Source organism: Tenrec ecaudatus, chromosome 2 (assembly GCF_050624435.1).
Source record: "Tenrec ecaudatus isolate mTenEca1 chromosome 2, mTenEca1.hap1, whole genome shotgun sequence".
Taxonomy (NCBI): Eukaryota; Metazoa; Chordata; class Mammalia; order Afrosoricida; family Tenrecidae; genus Tenrec; species Tenrec ecaudatus.
This window is the reverse complement of record NC_134531.1, coordinates 45,074,513-45,100,310: the sequence shown is the minus strand read 5'-3', so window position 1 is coordinate 45,100,310 and position 25,798 is coordinate 45,074,513. Positions and strand designations below refer to the sequence as shown.

Genomic DNA, 25,798 nt, shown 5'->3' with positions numbered 1-25,798 from the left:
ACATGTACATCATTTTTTAAATTGTCATAATTTTAGGTTTCATTGAATTAAAGCTAGTGTCTTAAACTTATTCTAGAGGTTGATATCTCTCTTCAAGTAGAACTATTCCAATTATAATAGGATAAATGCTTTTCTTTCAAATTGCCTGTTCTTATTTAGCACCATATGAGTTTTGAATTAGTAAATTCAAAATATAACAAAATATTACTTCAGTCATTGCTATTTTTTGACACATACATATAATCGGTTGAGTACTTACTTTTTTTTCAGTCATATTTGTGATACCAAGAAAAGTCTGTCATTTTAGTTTCTTTGTAGTTTCAAAATTTTTCTTGTGTTCTTTACTGTTCTATGAATCAAACAAAGCTTTTCATTTTATTATGTGAAAGTGGTGACCAAATAATTTATAAATGAACCGAAATATGCAAGTCACAAAAAGCTCTAGCAGAGTTTAGTTAATTCTAATTAGCTCTAAATATGAAGGAATGGAAAGAGAAAGAAAAACAGATATAAGATGTAATGACACAATATGATATGCCTAATTTATTCTACATTTTATTATTTAAAAATTGCTCTATACACCTCTACAGAATATCTATAAGCTCATTGTCGGGACTGAAGTTAACTGGAGTTCATAGTCATTTGATTCATTTGTGGGTTATCCAAAATTTCCTATTACCCTGATAGTTTGGCTTAACACGCACACTGGTGTTATATAAATTGGTCAGATAGTCAAAGTAGGTGTTCAGTTCTTACCTACTGTGCAGCTCATGTTAATCTGCCGACCTTTGTTGTAGGTACTTGTTACATACATGGAAACATTTGCTTCTAGTTTGGAAGCTTTTTCTTCCTTGATACGTTATGCATTCTGCTTCTCAGATAATGCTTGTTAAAGTATGAAACCATGTCTTTTACTATTTTGGGAGGAAAAACATTAAATAAATGGGAACAGAATTTCTGTTAATCCTTGTAATCTGTGAAATTGATGCTCTTCAACTACAAAAATCTGCTGTTTAATAAATAAGTAGATATCAATTATTTAAATAAAACTGTTTTCTAGAAGAAAAATATGCTATAAAATATGATTATAAGCAGAACTTGTCACGTTTTCTCAGATTTTGTTTGATCAAATTCTTGGCTGTTTTAATTATTGCCTTACGTTTTAATTTGGAAAAAGTATATGTAGATGAGGACTTCATAGTCTATGAATAGAAAACATTTGGTATAGCTTTTGATATGATTCACGTCATTATAGCTAAAGCATTAATTGGAAAAAAAAATACACCACCAGAATACATAACTTTTCATGACACTTAATGTCATTATTTCTATCTTGTATCAAATGCTCTTAGTATTCTGAATGGCAAACACAGAGGATACTTGTGTTGCAGTTCCCCATAAATGAATGTGTAGTTCAGAATGTAAAGAATCACCACCTCTGTGAAATTTGCCTAGTGCCCCTACCATTCTCTCAGGAAGATTTGACCTCTCTCTTTCTTAAGCCTTTGGGATGTGCTTTACTTACTTCTATTGTGAAGCTGAAAGTATGTTATTAGACATTATTGAATTGTCTCTCCTAGACCTTACCTTCTTGTGGATTGGATATGTGTCGAATTCTCTTTATATTCACTGTGTCAAACGGAACATATTTATTGATAAATATTTGTGCTTTGAATAAGATATTCAAACTCAGGAACTCAGTCGACAAATATTGTATTTGAATTTCTTTAGTAACAGCGCTTTCCTTAAACTGATAATGACCAATTGCTTCTCTCCTATGGAAACCCTAAGTGTCCTTTGTATACTGCAGTAATTTATAAACATATTTTAAATTCTCTTTAAGTCTATGTCCAAGTCTTCATGCTTCCATTACCCCTGAGCGTCCTTGAGGAAAGAATGTGGATATAATTCATGTTCGCCTTCTTCACTGTGCTTAAAATATCACTTGCTTTGTCGGCAATCTAAGAAAATAAAGCAAAACAAAACCCAGCTGCTATTGGACCAATTTCAACTCATAATGATCTCATTCATTTCAGAATCGAATTGTGCCCTGTAGAGTCTTCACTGGCCATGATAGTTTCAGAAGTAGGTACCGGGCATTGATTTTGAGTGGGCACCTTGGGTGCATTTGAACTCCAAACACAGCTTTATGCCTTGACCATTTGAGCTGCCCAGAGGACAGTCAATGAATATTTATTGGACTAATAATAATGTAATTATTAGTAGGTAATATTTAAAAAAATTTTATTTGGGGCTCATACAACTCTTATCTCAATCCATACATATACATACATCAATTGTGTAAAGCACATCTGTACATTCTTTGCCCTAATCATTTTCAAAGCATTTGCTCTCCACTTAAGCCCTTTGCATCAGATCCTCTTTTTTTTCCTCCCTGCTCCCCCCTCCCTTATGAGCCCTTGATAATTTTATTATTTTGTCATATCTTGTCCTATCCGGTGTCTCCCTTCAACCCCTTCTCTGTTGTCCATCCCCCAGGGAGGAGGTCACATGTAGATCCTTGTAATCGATTCCCCCTTTCCAAACCACTCACCCTCTACTCTCCCAGTATCGCCCCTCACACTCCTGGCCATGAAGGAATCATCCACCCTGGATTCCCTGTGCCTCCAGCTCCTATATGCACCAGTGTACAACCTCTGCCCTATCGAGTTCTGCAAGGTACAATTTGGATCATGGTGGTTGGAGGGGAGGAAGCATCCAGGATCTGGGGGAAAGCTGTATTCTTCATCAGTGCTACATCGCACCCTGACTGACTCATCTCCTCCCCTAGACCCCTTTGTGAGGGGATCTCCAGTGGCCGACAAATGGGCTTTGGGTCTCCATTCTGCACTTCCCCCTTCATTCACTAGGGTATTTTTTTTTTTGGATGATGCCTTATACCTGATCCCTTTGGCACCTCGTGATCGCACAGGCTGGTGTGCTTCTTCCATGTGGGCTTTGTTGCTTCTGAGCTAGATGGCTGCTTGTTCACCTTCAAGCCTTTAAGACCCCAGACACTATCTCTTTTGATAGCCGGGCACCATCAGCTTTCTTCGCCACATTTGCTTATGCACCCTTTCGTCCTCCGCGATTGTAACATGGAGGTGGGCAGACAATGATATGATTTTTTGTTCTTTGATGCCTGATAACTGATCCCTTCGGGACCACTTGATCACACAGGCTGGTGTGTTCTTCCATGTGGGCTATGTTGCTTCTGAGCTAGACGGCTGCTTGTTTATCTTCAAGCCTTTAAGACCCCAGACACTATCTCTTTTGATAGCCGGGCACCGGCAGCTTTCTTCACCACATTTACTTGTTCTCCCGCTTTGGCTTCAGCAGTTGTGTCGGGAGGGTGAGCATCACAGAGTGCCAATTTAATAGAAGAAAGTATTCATGCATTGAGGGAGTGCTTGAGTAGAGGCACAAGGTCCTTCCACCACCTTAATACTAAACCTATAAATATAGACACATAGATCTATTTCCCCATCCATATATATATATATATATATTTGCACGTGCATGTCTTTGTCTAGTCCTCTATAAATGCCCTTTGCCTCCTAGCTCTTTCCTCTATTTTCCTTGACTTTCCTCCTGCCCCACTATCATGCTCCGTCTCCACCCAGGTTACAGCTATACCTCTTCTTTATGTAACCTTACCTTTGATCATTCCCTACTAGGCCTGCCACTCCCCCCTCACCACCAATTTGGGTCCCATGTTGTTCCCTTGTCCCTGTGTTTGTTAACACCACTTCCTTACCACCACCACCACTCACCTCCCCTATACTAAGTCCCCTTGGAACTGTTGGTCCCTTTGTTTTTCCTCCAGATAGTTCATCCAGCCTGTCTTATTTAGACAGACCTGTGGAGATAATAACATGCACGAAAACATGACAGAGGAAAACAAAGCAATGGTATAAAACCAGACAACAAAACAACAAGAAGAAGCCACTGACAAAGAACAAAACAAATCAAGAAAGAAAAAGTTGTAGTTAGTTCAAAGATCATTTGTTGGCCCTTAGGAGTGTTTTCCAGTCCAGTCTGTTGGGGAACCACGCCCTGGCCCCAAAGTCCACTTTCAGCATTCCCTGGGGACCTTGCCACTCCATTTCCTTGCTGTTCTGCTGCACTCCCCCAGTGCTTTGCCTAGGTGTGGTGGGATCAGTTCAGGTGCAATTCACACATTGTGTCTCAGGTGCTGTCCCCTGTATCGCCCTTAGTCACTGAGGGGCATCATGTCTCATAGTGGGGCCAGCCATGTCCTCTCTGTGGACTGGCTTCTCTAATCAGGCACATCATGCTCACGGCCTGGTAGGCCAGGCTGTGCTCTACTCTCCTCCTCCCCCTTCATCTGCTCCCGTGTGCTCTGATCAGAGATGTCCCTCTCCCGGAGCTGCAGAGTCAATGTTGTCCTTTGAAACAAATTCTTCTCTGGGGAGGGGCAGGAATCCACTTAATTTTTGGTGCTGGGGCCAGCCTCCCAGGCTTCTCCACTGGTTCTCTACTCCACACCGGAATGTTGCATTCACACCTTGCGGCACTGGGTTGAAGTCTGGTCCCACTTTCCCTGTGGAGATATAAACAGTACCCTCCCCTTGGGTGGGTTAGTGCCCCATTCCCCCACTCCCCTTTTCTTCCTTATATTCATCCTTTTATTTTCCTTTCCCCTCCTCCTCCCCCATTGTCAATCATGTGCATCCCTGGTTTTGATCTGGTCTCTGCCATACTACACAGTCTTCACACCAAAAATGTTTGTATACAGTAGCTTTTTCCCTATGCCCCTTTTGTGTTTTTTTTTTTTTTTTAATACTTACCTCAGCGGGCTCATGTTGTACTTGTCCTTTTGTGCCTGACTTATTTCGCTTAGCATGATTTCCTCCAGTTCTTCCCATGCCGCTATGGGCCTCATATGTTCATCACTGCTTTTTAGTGATGCGTTGTACTCCATTGTTTGTATATACCACAGTTTTTAAATCCAATTGTCAGTTGATGGAAATTTGGGTTGCTTCCAGCTCTTTGCAATTGTGAACTGTGCTGCAATGAACTTTGAAGCACAGATGTCTTGCCTTGGTTTGTTTCCTGCCTCTTCTGGGTATATGCCCAGTAGGGGAATTGCTGGGTCATATGGTAACTCTATTTTCATCTGTTTTAGGTATCTCCAGATTGATTTCCATAGTGGCTGTACGTACTTACAGTCCCACCAGCAGGGGATGGGAGTTCCTGTCTCCCCACAGCCCCTCCAACACTTGTTGATTTCTGATTTTTTGAATTGGGCTACCTTTGAGGGTGTCAGGTGGTACCTCATTGTTGTTTTAATTTGCATTTCTCTCATGGCTAAAGATCGGGAACATTTTCTCATATGTTTGTTGGCTATTCAGATTTCTGCCCCTGTGAAACTTCTGTCCCTGTGAAACCTCTCAAGTGTGCTATTGGTTTTTTTCTTTTTGGAAGCTAACAGAGTATTGTAGATTTTAGTAATAAGACCTTTGTCTGATGTGTCATTGCTAAAGATGTTTTCCCAGTCTGTGGACTCTCTTATTACTCTCTTGGTGAATTCTTTCGAGGTACACAAGTGTTTTATCTTCAATATATCCCATTTGTCAATTTGTGCCTCCTCTGTGTGTGTGTCCTTCTCTATTTCTGATAGCCTGTGTATTCCCTATGCCAAAGTTCTCAAGTTGGTCCCAATTCCCTCATTGATTGCCCTAATAGTTTGGGGTTTAACTTCAAGGTCTGTGATCCACTTTGAGTTTAATCTTGTGGATGGAGTGAGATAAGGTCTTGCTTCATTTTTCTGCATGTTAATATCCATTTTTTCCAGCACCACTAAGTAAAGAGGGCATCTTCTTCCCATTTGATATTTTTTGGGCCCTAATCAAAGGTCAGCTGTCTGTATGCTGATGCCTTTATTTCTGGGTTTTCAGTTCTTTTCCATTGGTCTGAGTATCTGTCATTGTACCAATACCATGCAGTTTGAGAACTGTGGCTGTATAGTATGTGCCAAAGTCAGGTGAAGCAAGCCCTCCCACGGTGTCCTTCTTCTTGAGGAGTTCTCTGGTAATTCTGGGCTTCTTCCCTCTCCATATGAAGTTGGTAATCAGTTTTTCCATTTCTTTTAAGAAAGATGATGGTAATTTTTTCGGGATGGCATTAAACTTATATAGTGCTTTTGGCAGAACTGAGATATTAACTATGTTAAGTCTTCCAATCCAAGAGCATGGGATATTCTTCCATTTGTTGAGGTCACTCTTGGTTTCTTATAATAGTGTTCTATAGTGTTCCCTATATAGATCTTTTGTTTTTTCAGTAAGGTATTTGAATTTGTATTTGGCTATTGTGAAGGGTACCACCTTTTTGATTTCTTCTTCTGTGGTCTTATCTGATGTGTATAACAGTCCGATGGACTTCTGTTTGTTGATCTTGTATCCTGCCACTCTGCCAAACTCCTCTATTGCTTCCAATACTCCCCTTGTGGAACTTTTGGTATTTTCCATATATAAAATCATATCATCTGCAAATAACAATAATTTCACCTCTTCCTTCCCCAGACAAATACCTTTGATATCTCTTCTTTGCCTTATGCTGTTAGCTAAAACTTCCAGCACGATATTAAATAGAAGTGGGACAAGGGGCATCCTTGTCTGGTCCCCTTTTTCATTGGGACTTTGTTAGTCTTTTCTCCATTGACTACCACGTTGACTGTTGGTTTTTCATATATAGTTTATATTGTCTTGAGGAACTTTCCTTCCATTCCTATCTTCTCAAGTGTCTTAAACAAGAATTGGTATTGGATGTTGTCGAATTCTTTTTCTGCGTCTATTGATATTATCATGTGGTTCTTATAGTTTTTCATGTCAATGTGATGAATAATACTAATGTCTTTCCGGATTCTTGTGGGATCCTTGCCCGGTTTGAGTATCAGAGTTATACTAGCTTCATAGAAGGAGTTCAGGAGTTTGCCATCTTTTTCTATGTTCTGGAAAAGTTTGTGTAGAATTTGTGTTAGTTCTTCCCTGAATACTTGGTAGAATTCTCCAGTGCAGCCATCTGGTCCAGGGGATTTTTTTGTTGGTAATCCTTGAGTACTATCTTTTGTTATTGATTGAGAAGGGGCTCTCCAAAGATTTGGGAATATCTTTACTGTGTGAACATACCTTTAATTGGAAGTAAGATATCTGAAAAAGAAGGTATTTAGTAATGTAATGTGAATTTTTAATAGTAGTAGGTTGTTTCTTGATCTAATCTGAACAGTACCCTGTAAGAGAGGAGAGATACCTAGACAGAGAGAAGGGAAGCTGGCCATTTGACCATGGAGTTAGGAAATACAAGGTAAGGAATAACTCAGGCTACAAGACACTGGGAAGTAAAAGGATCTTGTTCTAGAACCTTTGGAGAGAAAGAAGCATACATTCCGATCTAAACTCAGCATCCAGAACTATGGGACAATATAGTTCTGTTTTTTTTTTACGACAGAACCCTATTTGTAGTGCTTTGAATCTAAAACACATCGCAAGTGTTTTTTGGCTTTATCATGTATGAACTGACTTTGACCTGTGCGTTAGGAAGATATAATTGCTGCCAAGGCCAGGGCAATTCAGATAACCTCCCTTGAAGCAGGCAACCCTGTACTCCATTTATATAGATGTGTGCTACTTTTTAGGGTAGGGACTGATCAAATGTATTGATTCTCTGCTAATGTTAGTAAACTCTCAATGGCTGGTACAACAGCTTATAAGTATAGTGAAGAGAACAGAGACCAAAGGCTAACGCTCCCTCACAGCACAGTGGTCTCCTCTCCTTCAGGCTTTAGGTCTTGCCTTCTCCAAATGATTATGTTAGACATTTTCGTAGATTGGTGACTGATAAGGAGAGGTAAGTGTGACAATGCTATCCTATTAAGTTTAAGAACATATTTTTTTGTTTTAATTATACAGTTCAATCACTGAATTATGTATGCAGGCACTAAATATGGTGCAAAGAGTATAAGATCGGACATCTGATGATGGGTTCCAAATCGAGGTCCATCATCGCCTGCCCATGAGAATGTTAGAAAGCCCGCTTTTATACAGTGCTATTTTCTCATTGTTACTTTTAGACAATGCTGCTAGCTTTTTTGTTAAGGATCAAGCGAGGCAATGTCTACATGGTGTCTATTTATATTACTTATACTTCACTGCAGTAATATCCAATATCCAGTGAGGTAAATTACTGTATATAGAAATCAGGGTCATGAACACATTCCAAAACTCCCATAAATCTTAGATATTTTGCAGACCTAAGAACACATTATTGATTCCGTACCTTTCACCACTCCTCAAACTGGAACAAAGATGCAAGAGATCTATATGCCATTGGCAGCTTCAGCATGAACACAGAGGCCCTGAGTTTTCTTAGATCTGCAGAGTGGGAAGAAACACAAGCGACGTGACCCAAATCACCACCAAGAAGAAAACAGACTGGACAATATGAAGATCCTGCAATGTGGTAGGAGGATTATAACCACAGTAAAGGAAGAATTCTTCTCCAATAAAACCCCCCAAACTTAAATAAAACTTAATTTAGTCACATAATTAGACATATTTTTCACAGTAGTTGGATGAAAATAAATCACCAACCATAAAGTCCTATATACTGGCTAGTAATTCAATAGTGCTTCAAAATAAACATATTTCTAATATCGGTGTTCTGGGATCATTTTCTCAGCAAGATTAATAAGCAAAGGATCATTGACTTGGAAAAGACCCCAACTCATGGCTATAGAGTAAAACTGACCCAAAGGTTGTTTTCAGTCACCTCAGATGAATATGCAAGCTGGGTAATGAATGAGAAAAAACAAAGGTAAATTGATGCATTTGAATTACGGTGTTGTCAAAGAATATTGAAAGTCCTGTGTAGTACCAGAAGAACAACTAATAAGTCTGGAGGAAATATGGGCAGAGTGCTCCTAAGAATGTAGGATGGGGAGGCTTTTTACGTACTTTGGCCTTGTTACCAGGAAGGGGACATTGTGCTTTGGAGAGGGTACCTGCAGGTGTGCAAGCACCTCAGTGAGATGGATTGACACAGTGACTGCAGAAAGGGCTCACACATAACCACAAGTGTGAGAGATTTTACTCTGCTATACGTAGGCTTGCTGACTTGGCAGCACCTAATAGCAATACCAACCATCGTTATGAAGCAGATCACCTAGCCTGTTTTTCTGCAGTACCATTGGGTGTGTTTTAACAGCCAGCCCTTTTGGTTGGTGGTTGAGCTCAAACTATTTGTGCCACCTAGGAACCTTATCCACAAATTTCCCTAATGGAATGCAACTTTTTGAATTTTACATTAGAGCCAATGGTGCTAGAACACATTTTCGTTACACATGACATGACCATAGAGTATTTTTAAAGGATAAAGTACCAAGATTCACAAAGAATAAAGAAAGAAATCATCTCGTGGTCAATAAACTGAAAATGCTGAGAATCTAAGGAATAGTTTTAGATTGAACTTTAAAACAGCAAAACCAAAGAGCTAAATGTAAATATTTCATATAATATTTTCATACATTTTATTGACTCTATATATTTTATGGAAAATTTATATACTATCATAATTATAGAAATTTCAGCATTGATATATTTATTTTTTGAGAAGTTCTATACTCTTTAATTAAAACTGTAGACTTATAGAAATATATTTCATATCTGATGATTAGATGCTTGCATTTTATAGAATAAATACATTAAGGCCTTCATCTGAAGTAAACTTGAATGACATAATAAAAGAACTTTTGAATGGCATCTTTGTTCCTGTTATGTAAACAAGAAACTTCGAACATTAATATACATGTATGTGTGTGTGTGTGTTGTGTGTCATAATCCTACCACTTGAGAAATGACAAAAAGTATATACCTTAGTAATTCCTAAGTAACCACAAATAACAAAGCATCATAGGTATTTAAAATTCATAAGGATATATTAAATATTTAGTACACAGATATGAATTTGGCTGTACACATCCTATTTTCTAGGCAATTTAAAACTAAGATAACTTAGTTTGGCTAAGAATAAAAGCTTAAATGCTATTTTTAGATGTTTATTAAGCAGAATTTTGGTGAATTATTATTTACACTAGATTTGCTGTGGGTCATAATATGACAATGGCAGTGACTTTTTAGTGTATTATGGGAAGGAATGAACTTAATCAAATAATCAGAGAAGCTGGCTTATATGAAGAAGAATGCAGCCTCAGGATTTGAGGAAACTTATTAGTAACCTTAGATTGGCAGATGGCACAACCTTGCTTGCCCAAAGGAAGACCTGATGCACTTGCTGATGAAGAGCTCAGAGTGCAGCCTTCAGTGAGTAGTATAACTCAATGTCAAGAAGCCCAAATCCTCACAACTGGCCCAATACATAGCATCATAATAGATGGAACAAAGATTCAACTTGTCCAGGACTTTGTCTTCCGGGATCCACAATCAATGCTCATGGAAGCCTCAGTCGAGAGATTTCCAAACATGAGTTGCATTAAGTACATCTGCTGCACAAGACCTCTTTAGAGTATTGAAAAGCAAGGTTACTTTGTGAACTAAAATGCACGTGAGCCAAGTTATAATATTTTCAGTTGCCTCGTATGCATGTGAAAATTGAACTTTGAATAAAGACTGAAAAGAAAGCTATGCATTTGAATTGTGTTGCAAGTGAAAACATTGAAAGGACCATGGACTGCTAAAAGGACAAACGATTCTGTCTTAGAAGCATATGGCCAGAGTGCTTCTTAGAGGCAGATGGCAAGACTTCATCATACACATTTGGGACATGTTTTGGGGAGGATCCAGCTCTCCCAGCAGAAGGACTCTACAAAAGAGGAAGAAGGCCTTTAGCCGGACGGATTGACACTGTGGCTGCAGCAATAGGTTTGAGCACTGGAACCATTGTGAGGAACCATTGCGTGGGATCAGGCAGTGTTTCATTCTGTTGTGCGTAGGATCACTGTGTGTTGGAACTGACTTGAAGGTACCTAACACTTTTCACTAGTAAGTTCTCTGAAATTCCTGGCATCACAGAGAAATTGAGATCACCATTTGAGCCAGAGGAGATAAACTCCAACTGGACTTAGGTGCGCCAAGAGGAGGTGCCATGAGAAAGTTGGCATTTCATTTGTAAAATAATAAGAGGCTAGGTTAAAATTGGGTTTGAGTTTTTGGAAAGGAAATCACAGACGTTTTTGTTAGAGAATGGCAAAGACAAGAAATCTTCAAATAGTTAAGTCTTTTAAAATTTAACTGGGACTATGTTTGTTTAAAAAATAATAATAAGCTTCAAAACATAGACATGAAATACATGTTGGAAGAGTTTTAATGGTTATAATTCATTTCAAAAGCAATGGAAGATATACCAACCAACTTCTTTATTGCTGTCAAGTTGTTTCCAACATAAAGGACAACACCCCCCTCCCAAATTAAAGAACCCCAACCCTCTCCATAGGATTTCTGAGGCTGTACGTCATTACTCCACAGAAGCTGATTAGCACATATTTGTTCCGTGGTGCTTGTCCTGGGTTCAAACCACTGCCCAGTCCCTTAGCAGCCACTACATCATGAGATCTTTTATCCACTTCACAAACAATGCTCCTTCCTGGAAAAATCTTGGACTTGTTGCTAGAACTTCATCCGGAATAACTGCAAATGAGAAAAATGAAAAAAGTGAAAATGAAAAATATTACATTAGAAGTAACGGAGCTGGACAAATAAACAAATACAAGAGTAGGGCAGAAGGATGAAAGTTAGGATAATTTTGACTTTTTCAATTGAATGGCTAGATGAAAGGAAAAATATCTAGAGAATAATTTTGAAATCATAAGGTTACTTCATTTGAATTTCAACCTGTTGAATAGCATGTAATTAGAAATTTTGTAATGTGGCCTCAGAGTTGAGACTGTTTTAGATTTGAGAGCCATTTACTTTAAAGTAGTAGTTAACCTGTGGGGACTGAAGAGACAAAAGAAGGTTTGATGGAAGTCTTTTTGGGAGCCCAGGTGGTGCTTTAGTTTAAGCCTTGGGCCCTTAATTGAAGGGAAAATTCTGTGTTCTGCTCCCTTGAATATTACAGCCCATAAAATTGTATAAAACTGTTCTACTTTATTCTTTACAGTCAGAATAGACTTGGTGGCACCAAACAACAAAAATAGTTGAAGAAACATAGCAGAAGAATAGGACAGAGTGAAATCGCACAATTACAGTGGAGAGAGGAAGTCCACAAAGCATGCTTACTTTTGCCTGGAGTAGCGCCAGTCTTAATACTCTCAGAGACTGCACATTTACTTTCATTAACTCATTTTAATCAGATGCTTAGGAGATGAACTGAAACAGTGGATTGCCCACCATTTCATCTCATTGGGAAAATTGTCTTGTTTTCTGGAAAGTGCCTTCTAGGATGGTCTCATTTTTTTTCCCATAAATTAGGTTAAAATTTCCTCCAACAAGGGTGGCTCATTAAGCGTGATTTTACTGTTCTTAAGAGGCTATTACATTTAAATTGGAATTATCTGTGTTTGGGTTGTCCATACTGTCTTCTGTCTTCCCGCCATACCTTATGAGCAATATTTTTATTCCTGAGACGTGTCAAAGTACTAAACCAGACAAGGACCCCACCAAGAAAACCTTGTCACAAATCATAAAAAAAGCATATACAAGTGTAAGGCTGAAAGCGTTTTCAATTCATACATGTATGGTTCATTTTAAACAAAGCATGTTTGAACACGCCTTTGTGATCAGTAGGTGGCTACGAGTAAGTGCTTTCAGTAAGGTGTTCATCTCTTTAGAGTGCCTTGTTCAAAGGGCCACTAGCTTCCCTGGGGATGCTTGGCCAATTAACATCAAGGGAGAAGGAGGAACACCTAGAAGGTTTTAGTGAAGGCTGACAGAGCAAATCAATTCTCCATTCAACAATGCGTACCTATTTTGTTTGGAGAAATGTCTTGCAACCTCTTTAATGTAATATCGTTTACACAGATTTCCAACTATGTTTTCCATTTCCATTAGCCCTTTACTAGCCTTCTTACTTCTGGCCTTTTACCTGGTATAAATTCTACCATTTTGACCTCAAATGGTAGCTTATGCTAAGGAGAGCATAACTCTGTAGTGTTTGTATTCATCGTATTCGCCTCGTCTATTGTTTTGGCTGAAAATTGAGCCATGAGGTTGAGCTCAGTTCCAGATCTTAAGGGTGACCAAGGGCAATAGTCCTAGGGCTTCCACTGATCTTTTTCCATCCAGGATGTTGCACATCTTTCTTCTAATCTATTCAGGACCTTTTAATATGATTGTTTTAAAACTGGTCTCTAGTGGTAGCTTGGCGTCACTGAATAAATGGTGTGGTGGCCATATCACACCACCTAGTGACTTTGTTCTTACAATGAGACAGGTCTGATATGGCCCCACTTTCATCCCTTCATTACCTATTCTGATTTAAAAAAGGTCACTCCCATCCCTCTCCTATGCTGGCTTCATAATTTGCTGCAATGGTAACATAGAGCATACGGCTAACACTCACGGTTAGCGTGGGTTTATAAGGGAAGTATACAGGCTACCACAAAGGATACAGTCATTGCCCATGGCACCACCTCTCCTTGGCCAGCAGTCAAGTTTCTCTGTAATCCTCAGCCAATCAGTCACATGGGCCCTTAGTCTCTGCCTTGGTGGATAAGGAAGGCTGCCTGTCACTCTGCTGCAGAGTTGCATTGTCTTGGTCCTGCTCCTCGATTCGGTCCCATGGTTTTCTTTCCCTAAGCCCCAATCTTGGCTCTGCTCTTTTACTCTGCCTCATAGTGTCCTTGCTACCACATCTGGAGCCCTGGTCTCAGCCTTAGCCACTGCAGACAGAAACCTGCTCATCTTCTGAAGGTCTTGGTTTTCCCCCCCTTCTGCTCCTGCTTCAAAGGTAACTCAGAACCAGGGGAGCGCAACTAAATCTGACCGTCTCCTCTGTGAGTCTTACACACACTCTATTTGCAGCCTTGGTGACATAGTGGTTATACATTGGACTGTAACCCTCAAGGTCAACAGTTTAAAACCGCCAGCCTGCCTGTGGAAGGAAGATGAGGCTGTCTACTGCTGAAAGGGTTAATCTCAGAAACCAGTAAGAGCAGGGCTACCCCGTCCTGTAGAGTCACCCGGAAGTCAGAAATGACTTGACAGCAGTGTGCTCGGTTTTGGTTTTTGGTTGATTTCACTAGCAACGTTAAATGGTGCCAACATCCTATCCCATCACATAACCCTTAAGAACAACTACTAAAAGATACAGATAAACACGATCTCCCAAATATATGACAATAAATTCTTTCTTTGAAATGCAGAACCTTCTTTATAGAGGATACACATTCATATGTGGCATTCTGTAAACTATCACTGGTTTCAAGCTTAATGGTATTTTGGGATATTTATAAGGCTAACTAGATGTAATATAAGTGTTTGGGACCCCCTCATTTCATTAAAAGTGTCTCGTGGCTTGGATTAAATGATATTTTTTAGGTATCAGACATCTATTGAGCAGATTTTTGTACCACATTATTTGGCAACTGTGATCAATCAATAAAAATTATCCAGTTGAATTTACTCTTTATAATAACACATCATCCCCACAGGCATGTACAGATCTGATTACAATTTTAAAAGTCCAATTAATAAGATGGTTTTTGAGCACATACCTCTCGTAACATAAAATAAGGTGCTTTCCCTTTAAATTCTGTATCTTCCACCTAGTACTGTCACTGGCGGCTCATCCGTCCAAGTCGCACATGAACTTTGATCTGATGGACTCTCAGATGGTATTTGTCACCTTACAAACTTACCTAGCTACATAGTAAATCCTTTCACTGAAATTTATGTTTTGTAATATATGTCACGACTTTATCCTTAGTCGTGCTGTGAGACATGAATGTGAGCCAGGCACAGGAATTTATTTAATGGGCTTCTGATTATGAAGATCTGGAGGCTTAGAAGACAAGAATGAAGTGGTGATAAACCGTTTGGAGTCATCAGTTATGGCTTAATACATGAGGACCCGCTGTGTGTATAAGATTGCTCAAATAACAAGTGTGGGATAGAAGATAAAAAGGTTATTTGTGACACTGTGGGGAACAGGAGACTTCAAGAGAGGAGTTGACAGAGGAGACTGATAAGAGTGTCCAGAAAAGTGAAAATTCTCACAGGCTATAGGCTCTACTTTTAGAATTCATTGATGTCACTTCTGCGTGAAGCAGTAGATTTACAAGATGATGTTTCTTTTGCATCTCTCCTTTGTCCCGAGTGTTTTGGAAGGTGTAATTTGCATTTCTATTAGGAAAGGGAAAGCAGAAAGGCTTCATTTAAATTGTCAGGGCATGATATATGATTGATATAGGTGTTTTTTACCTTGTCCAGAAATGTACAACATAGTTTTGATAGAAAGACTAATGGAATCTTTAAAGCACCAAACAGTGATCTTTTTCATAGTGCGGTGGGAGTTGGGGAGGAGGGTAGAGAGAGGGACCGTTATAGCTCTTCATTGTACAGTTACAATACCAAGAGTAAGTCATAATTAGATATCATAATTGCTTTCCGGGTGATGCAAATACATCCATTGAAAAACTTGTTGCTTTCCAATGTATTCTGACTCATAGAATCCTGGAGTACAAAGTCGAACTGGATTATAGGGTTTCTAAGATGGTCATCTCAGTGGAAGCTGACTGCCATGTATTTCTTCAATGCAGCAATTAATGAGTCCTAACTCTTAATCTTCTGACTCGTAAGCAAGCACACTGATGGCATCTTTAGTATTTCTTTATGCAAATATATGCTTAAATTTTACACAAGTCTCTATCATTTTTGTAACAGAATGTCCGGAAGTGGAACTTTCAGCTAGGCTGATGTAATTGATGTTTCAGGAGAATATTTCATGGTTTTAGAGTTGGACACATATTGGTTGATTAGCTTTAATTTTCTGAGAATTTACTATAGCTCCTATACATCGCCTTTTAACTTACTGGTTAACTACTCTGACAGTGAAAGTACTTTCTTGAAATCATTATGCTCCTGATGAATTTAGCTAAGTAGTATAAGCCTCAAATTGAGTTATTGTTTTCTCCAAATTTTATCAAAGGTTGATAAAAGATATTATCTCAAAAGGCAGGTAGTAAACATGGGTGTTTTTGAAATTAAATCTATTATTTTAAAGAAAGTATTTAAAAATATAGTGACTGTATTTTTAAAGCGCCTGCTTAATATTCCTGAATCAGTGACATTTCATGGGATTCTTCTTTCAAATATTAACTAGGGTCTGCTCAGTTATTTTCAACCACAAACCAAAGTGATTGGTTTTCTTCTATCAAATTAAAAAGGAATATGGCATAAAGAAATTGAGCACTGAAACTATCATTTATTATAGGATCCATGGTTGACCTATACAGGGAGAGAGAAATTTGCAGTTAAAATTTTATTAGAGTTTCATTTTTAACTACTGTTCATTCTAACCCAGGATTGGTTCTTTGGACATATGAAGTATTTCAAAGCACCTCCACAGAGTCTCTCTAAGGTGGGCTTTAAAAGGTAGATCTTCAGATCTTGTACTCTTGCCTTGTGCCCATCTAGAGTCCCTGTGTTAATTATATGGTGTGTTGCCTTTGGTATTTTCACTAGCTGGATGAAAGAACGGATGATTTTGAATGGATTTTCTTTTCTTCTTTTTTTTTTTTTTTCCAATTGAGAAAACCACATGGGGACTAGTCGGGAGAAGGAGAATCCAGCTCCACACCAGCCTAAGGCCGGCTGACACAAGGGAGAGATCATATCCCATTTGCCTTGTGCCTCCACCAGTCTTTACCCTGTGCTGACTAGCCATTCCTCCTATGGGACTCTACTTTGCAGCTGCATTCACAACCACCCTGCAATGGCTACCCAGAGATCACAGAATTGTCACAATTATTGGGTGTGGGGTGTGTTATTAGGGAAGTTAACAGGGCATCACAAGCCAGAATCAGAAAAAAAACATTAAGAATACAGTCTTTAGTCCAATGCAGTACCTCTTCTAAGTAAGCAGTCAAGTCTCTCTCTACTGCCAGCATCTCAGAATTTCTTGTCCTTTGTCTCCATTGGCCAGCAAGCTCACAGCTCTGTCCCACCAGAGACTGAGGGCACCTCTGCTCTCGCTCTGCATGGCTCCACCACTGCCTCTACCACTTCTGGTGGGGATCTGAAACACATAAGAGGTGATTGAAAATATGATGGATTTTTGTCTCTTTTATAGATAAAATCCACTGCCCTTGTGCTAGGCCTGACTCCTGGTGACCCCATATTGGGTTGTTAAAGCTGTAACCCTTTGGGAAAGCAGATAATCTCACCTTTCTCTTGATAAGCAGCTGGTGATTTTGAACGGCCAAACTTGGAGTTAGTAGGCCAACGCTCCAACACTTATTAGACAGTATAATCTGTGTGTGTGTCATACGTATTAAACCAAAATGTCAAAATATGAAGCTATTCTTTTTTCTTGGCGTATCCTCCATTGAAGGAATTTCCATCGCATAAACCCTTCTGTGCTCATCAGTTTCCACACTGTCATGTTGTGATTGGCCCTTTCCTTTGAAGATACCCTCATAATAATCAGTGTGCTCCTCAGAGAGCTTGTAGAAGCAGCCACTTCACTGATTGCAGAGCCATGTTTAAGCATCTTCTGTTAAGATGTAAGCATAAACCTGTGCAGGTATGAGCTGTACGCCCTAGTAGCAGTACTTTTGTCCTTTTACAAATATATTGGGGTAAGGGAATGGGCTGGTGAATGTCTATGTTTAAAACATGAATTTTATCTTGTTTTAGGTTTTACTGGGATTTAATCATGCTAATAATGATGGTTGGAAATCTGGTCATCATACCAGTGGGAATCACATTCTTCACAGAGCAAACGACAACGCCGTGGATTATTTTCAATGTGGCATCAGATACTGTTTTCCTGTTGGACCTGATCATGAATTTTAGGACTGGGACTGTCAATGAAGATAGTTCTGAAATCATCCTGGACCCTAAAGTGATCAAGATGAATTATTTAAAGAGCTGGTTTGTGGTTGACTTCATCTCATCAATCCCAGTGGATTATATCTTTCTCATAGTAGAAAAAGGAATGGATTCAGAAGTTTACAAGACAGCCAGGGCCCTTCGCATTGTGAGGTTTACAAAAATTCTGAGTCTCTTGCGTTTATTACGGCTTTCAAGATTAATTAGATACATACATCAGTGGGAAGAGGTAAGACCCATCTTTTCCTTTTTTATACACTCTGCATGCAATGAGACTTTGAAGTTGACTGTTTCGGGAAAAAAACAGTTGTGTTCTATGTAATGAGTTTCATGCTATTCCACAACATTTTCTTTTATTAATATATTTGGTAAATAAGTGATATATTAGAATCTTCAAGTGATTCAAATACTAGAGTTGGATCAGCAGAAAAAAATGAGCTGTTGTAAGAGAGTTGATTATTCAATTCAATTTATATCAATCAACAAATTTTCATCTTCCTGTACACTCCCCTCGTACCAAATTGGGAATCCATTTTTCTATAATACGAATGCATCAAGTACAAACAATAATAGCAATGTGTAGGGTCTGATTGCTAATCTGGTTTGTATTATAGCTCTGTGAGATAATGTATGATACACTTTTTCTAATATTGAAATTTCAGAAAATTTAGGTTTGAATAATAGAAGCTATGTATTTTTTGGTATGTGTGTTTGTGTGAATGAGAAGGGCAGTTGCTGTTTAAAATTCTAAATGTAAAATTTTTGATTTGCATACAGTATTGTGCTCATCGCTATACTTTGCCAATAATTATTTATTTCTCCCAATTATTGAATTTTAAAATGCAGGAAAACACAATATACAAAAAGGAAATTAATACACAGGAAGCCTAAATAGTAGAGGGAATAGAGATCCTGAATATTGTCAGAGTGTCATATTTTGCTTATTATGTCATCAATTCTTCTTAGGAAATGGGTGGGGCCTAAGAGGTCTCAGCCAACTGGAATTTCCGAAGATTTGATTTAAAAATACTGTCCGTTAATGTACCAAGTTCAGGAGCTCTTGTCCACCATACCAGTCTATATATTAACCTTTGTGATTTTCTTTTCCTTCTATGTTTACAATTCCCTATTTTTTATAGCCTGGATTTTATTGTCTGCATAGAAATGAAGGTTAGAAAAGTTTCCAGAGTGCCTACTTAGCAAAAGCCATATACAGACTATGGAATGGTTGTAGCATTACTTACTAGAGAAAAGCTTCTCTCGTGGTAACATTTTAGGGGAACCGTGCTTTGGGATTTAGGTTTAAACAAGTCATCAAATGGAACGACTGTGAACACTAGCCCTCTGCTTTCTGTGAGACGCTGGCAGTGCTTTGTGTGTTCTTGCCAATGACATTTGGGTTCACAGGATTTGAGGAAATGACATGCAAAAATGAAACACTGCATAATACACTGCTGAGAAGGCATAAAAATGGATCATTCTTAAAATATGGATATAGAATGTGTTTAAAATCAAATGCAATGCATTTGAGGAGCTGGAGTCATCTTGTAATAGTTCTCTATAGAGTACATTCTATCTAAAATTGAACAATGCTCTCATTTCAAAATTTGGTTTTAGCAATTTTTACCAAGCTAAGAATGATTTTGGGCAATAAAAGCTAAAGTTTATTGGGGGCTTATTGCATGTCAAGTACTTAATTTAATATTCTGCATTTATTAATTCCTTGTGTAACAACCCAACAATATAGACTCAATTATTGTCTGTCATTTTACAGAGGAGGACAAAGGGGCTGGAACCAATGCTGTTAATCATGAAAATATAACCTTTCACTGCAATATTTAAAATGATAAATACTTTAGTTTCCCACCATTCTGTAGATCAAAGTTGAAATGGTATAAACATTGGTCCACGTCACATAGCATTATCACTATGTACTCTTAAAACATGATCACACAAAAAATGGAAACAAGAAGAACCTAGAATAAAAACAATGTGACAAATTCCAGGTCCACTAAAAATACAGGAGACAGCGTGTCTATTTTCTATGTCTTGTATTTTTAACCCACTTACCTTAGAGAATGGCAGCAGGATGAACAGATGGCATCCTATCAGAAAAAATGACAGGCCAGGCAGTCATCGAAGAGGACATTGCTTTAAACCAATGCCCTCTGCCTCCTGGCAGCGGTCAGACGCATCGAAATCTGTGTAATGTGATGGTGTTTTCAAGACGCTATGATATAATTCAGGATATCTTTCACCACCATCGTTACTACAAAATGCAGTTTCAGATGTACCAGCAGACATTTGTCAACCAAACACATTGAGGCCAGAGTTGTGAGTTGGCACGATTTGTCTGACCAGTAAAGGACATGGATTGTAAAGGAATCACAAACCATAAGCTCATTTCGGCAAAGAAGATTTCCTGGATTATGCACTGGCATATATAAAAGAATGAGCGTAATCGCTGCTTCACGATTCAATACAAATTCAATATTTTGAAGCTTCAAATTCAGCATTTTAAAGCTACATGATTCAAACCATAGTTGCAAAGAACATGAATAGTTCAGAACTGGCAAACATATACCCGATTTTTAGAAATGCCACCAGCATGTGTTTCCATGTAGAAGGACAACAAATAAATCAGCAGTAGCCCCGTGAGTGTACGAAATAAGACTGCATGGGAGACGTGAATTCACCCACATGTCTTTAAGATCTGAGTGTTTTAGTACCAAGCTGGCTAATGCTAAATTCAGCCCATTTGGGGAAGTGACGTGTGAAGGCTGGAAGCTGCACTGTTTTAGATGAATCACCCCCGGAAAGCGCTGTTTTCTATAGAAAATTGGGCTTTCATCTTCAAGGATACTTTTTTGGGGGGAGGGATGGGGCCTGAATTAGTTCAACTGTAAAACAAGAAGCCCCCAAACCTGGAAAATTATTAGAAATGTTCTAAGTGAAACCTTATGCTATTATCATTACTACAGTTGAATGCAATGGTGAATACAGGAGGAAGCAGCAGAGGTGGGCGACTCATTTATTAAATTCATAACCCCAGTGGTACTTTTCAGTAAGTGTTAGCTCACTTCAAGGTGGTCGGTTCAAACACATCAGCTGTTTTGTAGGAGGAAGATAAGACTGCCTGCTCCCCCAAAGATGTCCAGTTTTGGAAACCCTGCACAGGCTGGATTTGGAGTCGAAATTGACTTGAGGGCAGTGTGCTTGGTATGAGCATGGTGTTCATAAGTGAGGAGTGAAGTTGTTCTCATGAGGCAATTATAAAATCAGTACTTGGAGGATGCAAAACAGTGCCCTCTGATACCACACTGAAACGTCATATATGTATTTTGCACATATGTATATGGTTCTAAGGGAATTGACAATTTGAGGCAATTATTTAGATAATTCAGGCCAGAAAAGTGATCTTTTCTGTTATTTCTGTTATAACGGTGACAACTCTTTCCTACTCTTGTCTTTGGGTTTAAAAACAACAGGAAACAAAGCCCTCTTGATTCAGCCTTGTCTTGGTTTTTCAGATAAAGATAGCCATCTAAGTCAGATTGCTATTCTGTGACCTCTCACAAGGGGAACCAGTTCTGTGTGATCCTCCCAGAAGAGACATATGGTGAGGAAATCCCCGGAAATTAAATGGAGTATTATTAGCAATGGAAGACAATCATAGGCAACTGAAAAGATAAAGAGTAGATTAAGAGCTTAATTGATGGAGATTATTTGGTTTTCAAAGGTAGAATTCTAGGAAACCTTAACAGTACAGCTGCTGGCACCAATTAGAGTGTTACAGGAAGATGACTTTTGCTGAGTTTTTGGAGATTAAGCACACTAATTAAAAAAGAGAAATACTCCTCTGTACAGGGATCTGTAGAGATCGAAGTCACAGATAACAGAAGATCCTTAGAACCAACTTAACTTGAAAAATATCTCAAGGTGCAGATACTGCACATGAGAAGACATGATCAGATCATGAGTGTGCCTTTTAGAAGACACGATCATATTTTCCCCTCCATTTGCTGTTCACTCACCCTTCCTTGTGTAGAGCTTGGACAAATCACAATTAACTCAATATATTATGAGTCAGAAAAGAGGATGTGTGGTTTTGTTATTCTTATAAGCCTGCAGCTATTTCAGATGAATGCTATGCTGGGAACATCTCAACATTCTCCTAGTTATTAATGTTTCGTTTTTATTTCAGCTTAAAGATTTACATTCAAATTATGTTACCCTACAGAGAGCTAACACAGACAGAAATTCCTCCCTGTGGTTAATTTTAGCAGCACAGCGGGTTTAAATCAACTAATTTCTCACTGTCGATTGTGTGTCTTTGACATATAATACACAACCTAACAACTTTCCATGTTTTAGAAGACACATGGATGCCTAAGACTTGTCACAAGCAAACATCAGTGTTTCCCTAAATTTGCTTCAGACTAGAATTTAGAGCAGCTTCCTGCTCCTTATCACATCGCATCTATGTTTCTTTGCTAGGCCTTCAAGGCTCTCCGGCAAACTCTTCCCCCATGTCACCACTGTCACTTCAGATCTGCCCAGCTCCTCTTTCTGTTTGCTTCTTAGGCTTACAGTATTTCTGTCAGAGATAATTTCTGCCCGCTTCTCTAATTTCGCATGTGCCCAAACCTCAGAATATGAAAACCTCTCCTTCGTTATCACTTCCTTCAAAAATCAAATGCAATACAGATCTCCAGAAAGCAGTCTGTACTGCCAGCCTCTGCTGCGGTACTCAGTACTTTTACATTTTAAAATTCCGCCAGCTCTACATGTGTTTGTTCATATCAGTGGTCACATGCTTCACTACATGTGTGTTTGGGTTGAACATAAAAGGGGGCTTGAAAACACATTGGAGTTTTCATTGTCTTTTAATACCATGCTTCCATGAACTTTTCCAAGCCCCTTAGTACATGTGTACGGGAAGGATCGGTGAGGGTTTGCCCTTGACTCCCTTGGCACGCTGGGCCCTAGCTCTATATAACCAGGGCCTGCCTATTCACCAAGTGCATGGCAGTCCTCCATGCTCTAAATCCATTACAGAATTACAACTGAGGCACTTCTATGTGCAGGTGCTGCACATGAGGATACCAAGCACACACGTCAGCAGTTAATTCACAGATGGTGAGATGAGGGTTGGCGTGAAGCAGGGAGGGGACATGAGCAGGCCGGATCGGTGTGTGGAAGCTAGCGTCCGGTTTACTAAGTTGAACGAAATGAACCACATAGAACGGGGATTCTAGTAAGTCATGGAAGTACCAAACAGCCTAACAGAGTATTTCTGCATCTCTGGGGCATAGATGTGAAGAGAGTAACTTTGGCGGTAGAGATATGACTTTGTGCTTACGGTAGACCATTGAGTAGAGCGCTACTGAAGCATTTTAGGGAGGGGCTTGACTCAAACATGACACCGTTCGTGAGGATGGTGCAGGACTGGGCTTTAATTTCTCCTGTTGTGCACGGGCTCCCCAGGAGTCAGAGCCAACTCTACTCCACCAACAACTGATAGGATTCTTCCAACAAATTTCCTAAAGGAGGTTGACCTAAGTACGCTCGCCTTTTAGTGCTGTGTATGTTGCATATTGCAGCCCCAGTGTGTAATCACTATACCACCAGGGCTCCCTGGGAATCGTTAGCTGTGATGTTCATTCTTGTAATCTAGGAAGAACCATTTAAAGTGGCTTAGTTATACCTACATTCTTCATAGGATAGTGTGAAGCACACATGAGAAAAGAGGCGTTTGCGACTTGTTTGAAATAGGTCATTTTCTGGATGCCTCCAACAGTCATAAATAGATTCATGCTGACTTTCTTCACTGATGGATATTCTTGTTGAATTCCACAGTACCAGACATTCGAGCCGAATCCGTTCTGCAGTCAAATATTAATTCTGCTAATGACCACTAGGTGTCCCCTACTGGTTACATTACATTACATTCTGTATTCCAAAATGCCATTGCTGCATTTTATTCATTTACACTCTCCTAGATTCCCTAATTGGTTGGCTATCGATTTTTAAATAAAGATGAAGATCTCTTTATATATATTTGTTATCTCTGTATTCTGATGCTTTGTTTCCAGGTTAAACTTTGAGTTTGTTGAATTCTATCTCTTGTTCTGTGACTATTGTTCAAGTACCTCACGAGGTATTTGTAAAGGTGACGTTATAGTGTGTATCCTGAAGATTCAATGTGACTCCTATTTGGTCATGAGATCTTGTAAATTTGACCAACTAAAGAATGAACCATGTGTGCATACATATCTTTGAGTGTATATTAGTGATAAGCATTATAATTTCATGAATGTCATATAGTTCATTCCAAGAGATTAGTGTCAACCTGGAGCTTTTAGTAAAGCAACACAAGACAAGAACCAATCAGAAATATCTTGACACCATGTTAGACGTTCTTCCTTCCCTGCCTTTTCCAATTCATGTTCTTGGCTTCCATGCTTTATATGCTTTTTCAAGCAAACATGAATTCATGCACACTTTGACTGCTAGCTGTGGATAACAGACTCAAACTTAGGGTCCTCATGCCACAATTTAACCATGGTTGTGTGACTTGTCTACAGAAACATTTAATGTGCGACCTAAGCTCAGTTTGTTCATTTTTCCTGTCAGTATCCTCCTTCTCTTGTGTTTCCGGTTGTTCCAATAAGAACTCTGAGTTAATGTATCCTTTTCTTTCAATCCCCACCACTAACATTAAGCTCCTTAGATCCTACTGCTTTAGTGCGGTTGGAAATCGATCACGCCTTCACTTATCTCTCTCTAACCCTATGTCCGTCATTTTTTATATGGTGAAAAGTCAAACTCCTAACTTTATTTTTAAGATAAAAATGTGCCTCCCTATCAAAAGTGATATTTCTGCCTGCTTAACATATTTGTTTGATTTTTCATTGCTTATTGGAATAAATTTAAGTCCGTTCGAAATCTGCTCAGAGCCAACCTCTGTACCCAGGAAGTTCTGGTCATAATTCTTTCTGCCCATAAAACTGCATTCTGAGCTTCCGTCTGTTTCTCAGATACCTCTAGAGGCCTTTACATTGGTCGCACATTTTTCATTAGAACTCTTGCTTTTCACTAATCTCAATTTATCGATCACATTTTAATTTAAGCATCTCATCCTCTGGGTAGAATGCACTCATCTCTCAAGATTAATTTCGTCTGCGGTACGTGGGCACAGCCTCCTGTGCTTTTGCGTTGTGATGCCCATTGTCTCCGGGTGGCTGACTATTCAGAAGCAGATCTCCAGGTTTTTCTTCCACGGTGTCTCTGGAAGGACTCCAGTCTCCAACTTTTCAGTTCACATCTGAGCATGTTAGGCACTTAGCCATTTGGACCAGCCAGGACGCCTCAGTAATGAAAGCAAACATGCACTCAAACAGAAAACCATGGTAGTGATGTGTGCTGAATTCCAGATTAGACGCATTTAAATCTACAAAGGTGGATATACATAACTTGTATTGTCACTTTGTGAAAGAAGATGTATGAGATTTTGGGGAGAAGGCATCTTAATGTGGCAACTTAATTGAACTTGAATCTGTATGTCTTTCCAAATGGATAATAATACCTTTGGACATATTCCAAAGGAATTTAGGAATCATGAAGGAAATTAAAAAATCAACTTCTATTTTCTGCATATCTGATTGAATTATGTAGGGCTTCAAAGGAAGTGTTACTGGGGATGTATTTCATACATTCTGTAAAGTATGAAAGTATAAATGTTAAAAAGTAGAAGTATAAATTAGCATTAT

General features: G+C 38.9%; 1 protein-coding gene across 1 annotated transcript in view; it reads left to right on the top strand.

Annotated features, from left to right (window-relative positions):
- Nucleotides 1-25,798, top strand: part of HCN1 (hyperpolarization activated cyclic nucleotide gated potassium channel 1) — a 521,083-nt gene that overhangs the window by 48,776 nt on the left and 446,509 nt on the right. The window contains exon 2 of the mRNA XM_075541016.1: nucleotides 17,832-18,255. Within this exon, the coding sequence (XP_075397131.1) occupies nucleotides 17,832-18,255 (424 nt within the window). The remainder of the gene's footprint in view (nucleotides 1-17,831; nucleotides 18,256-25,798) is intronic.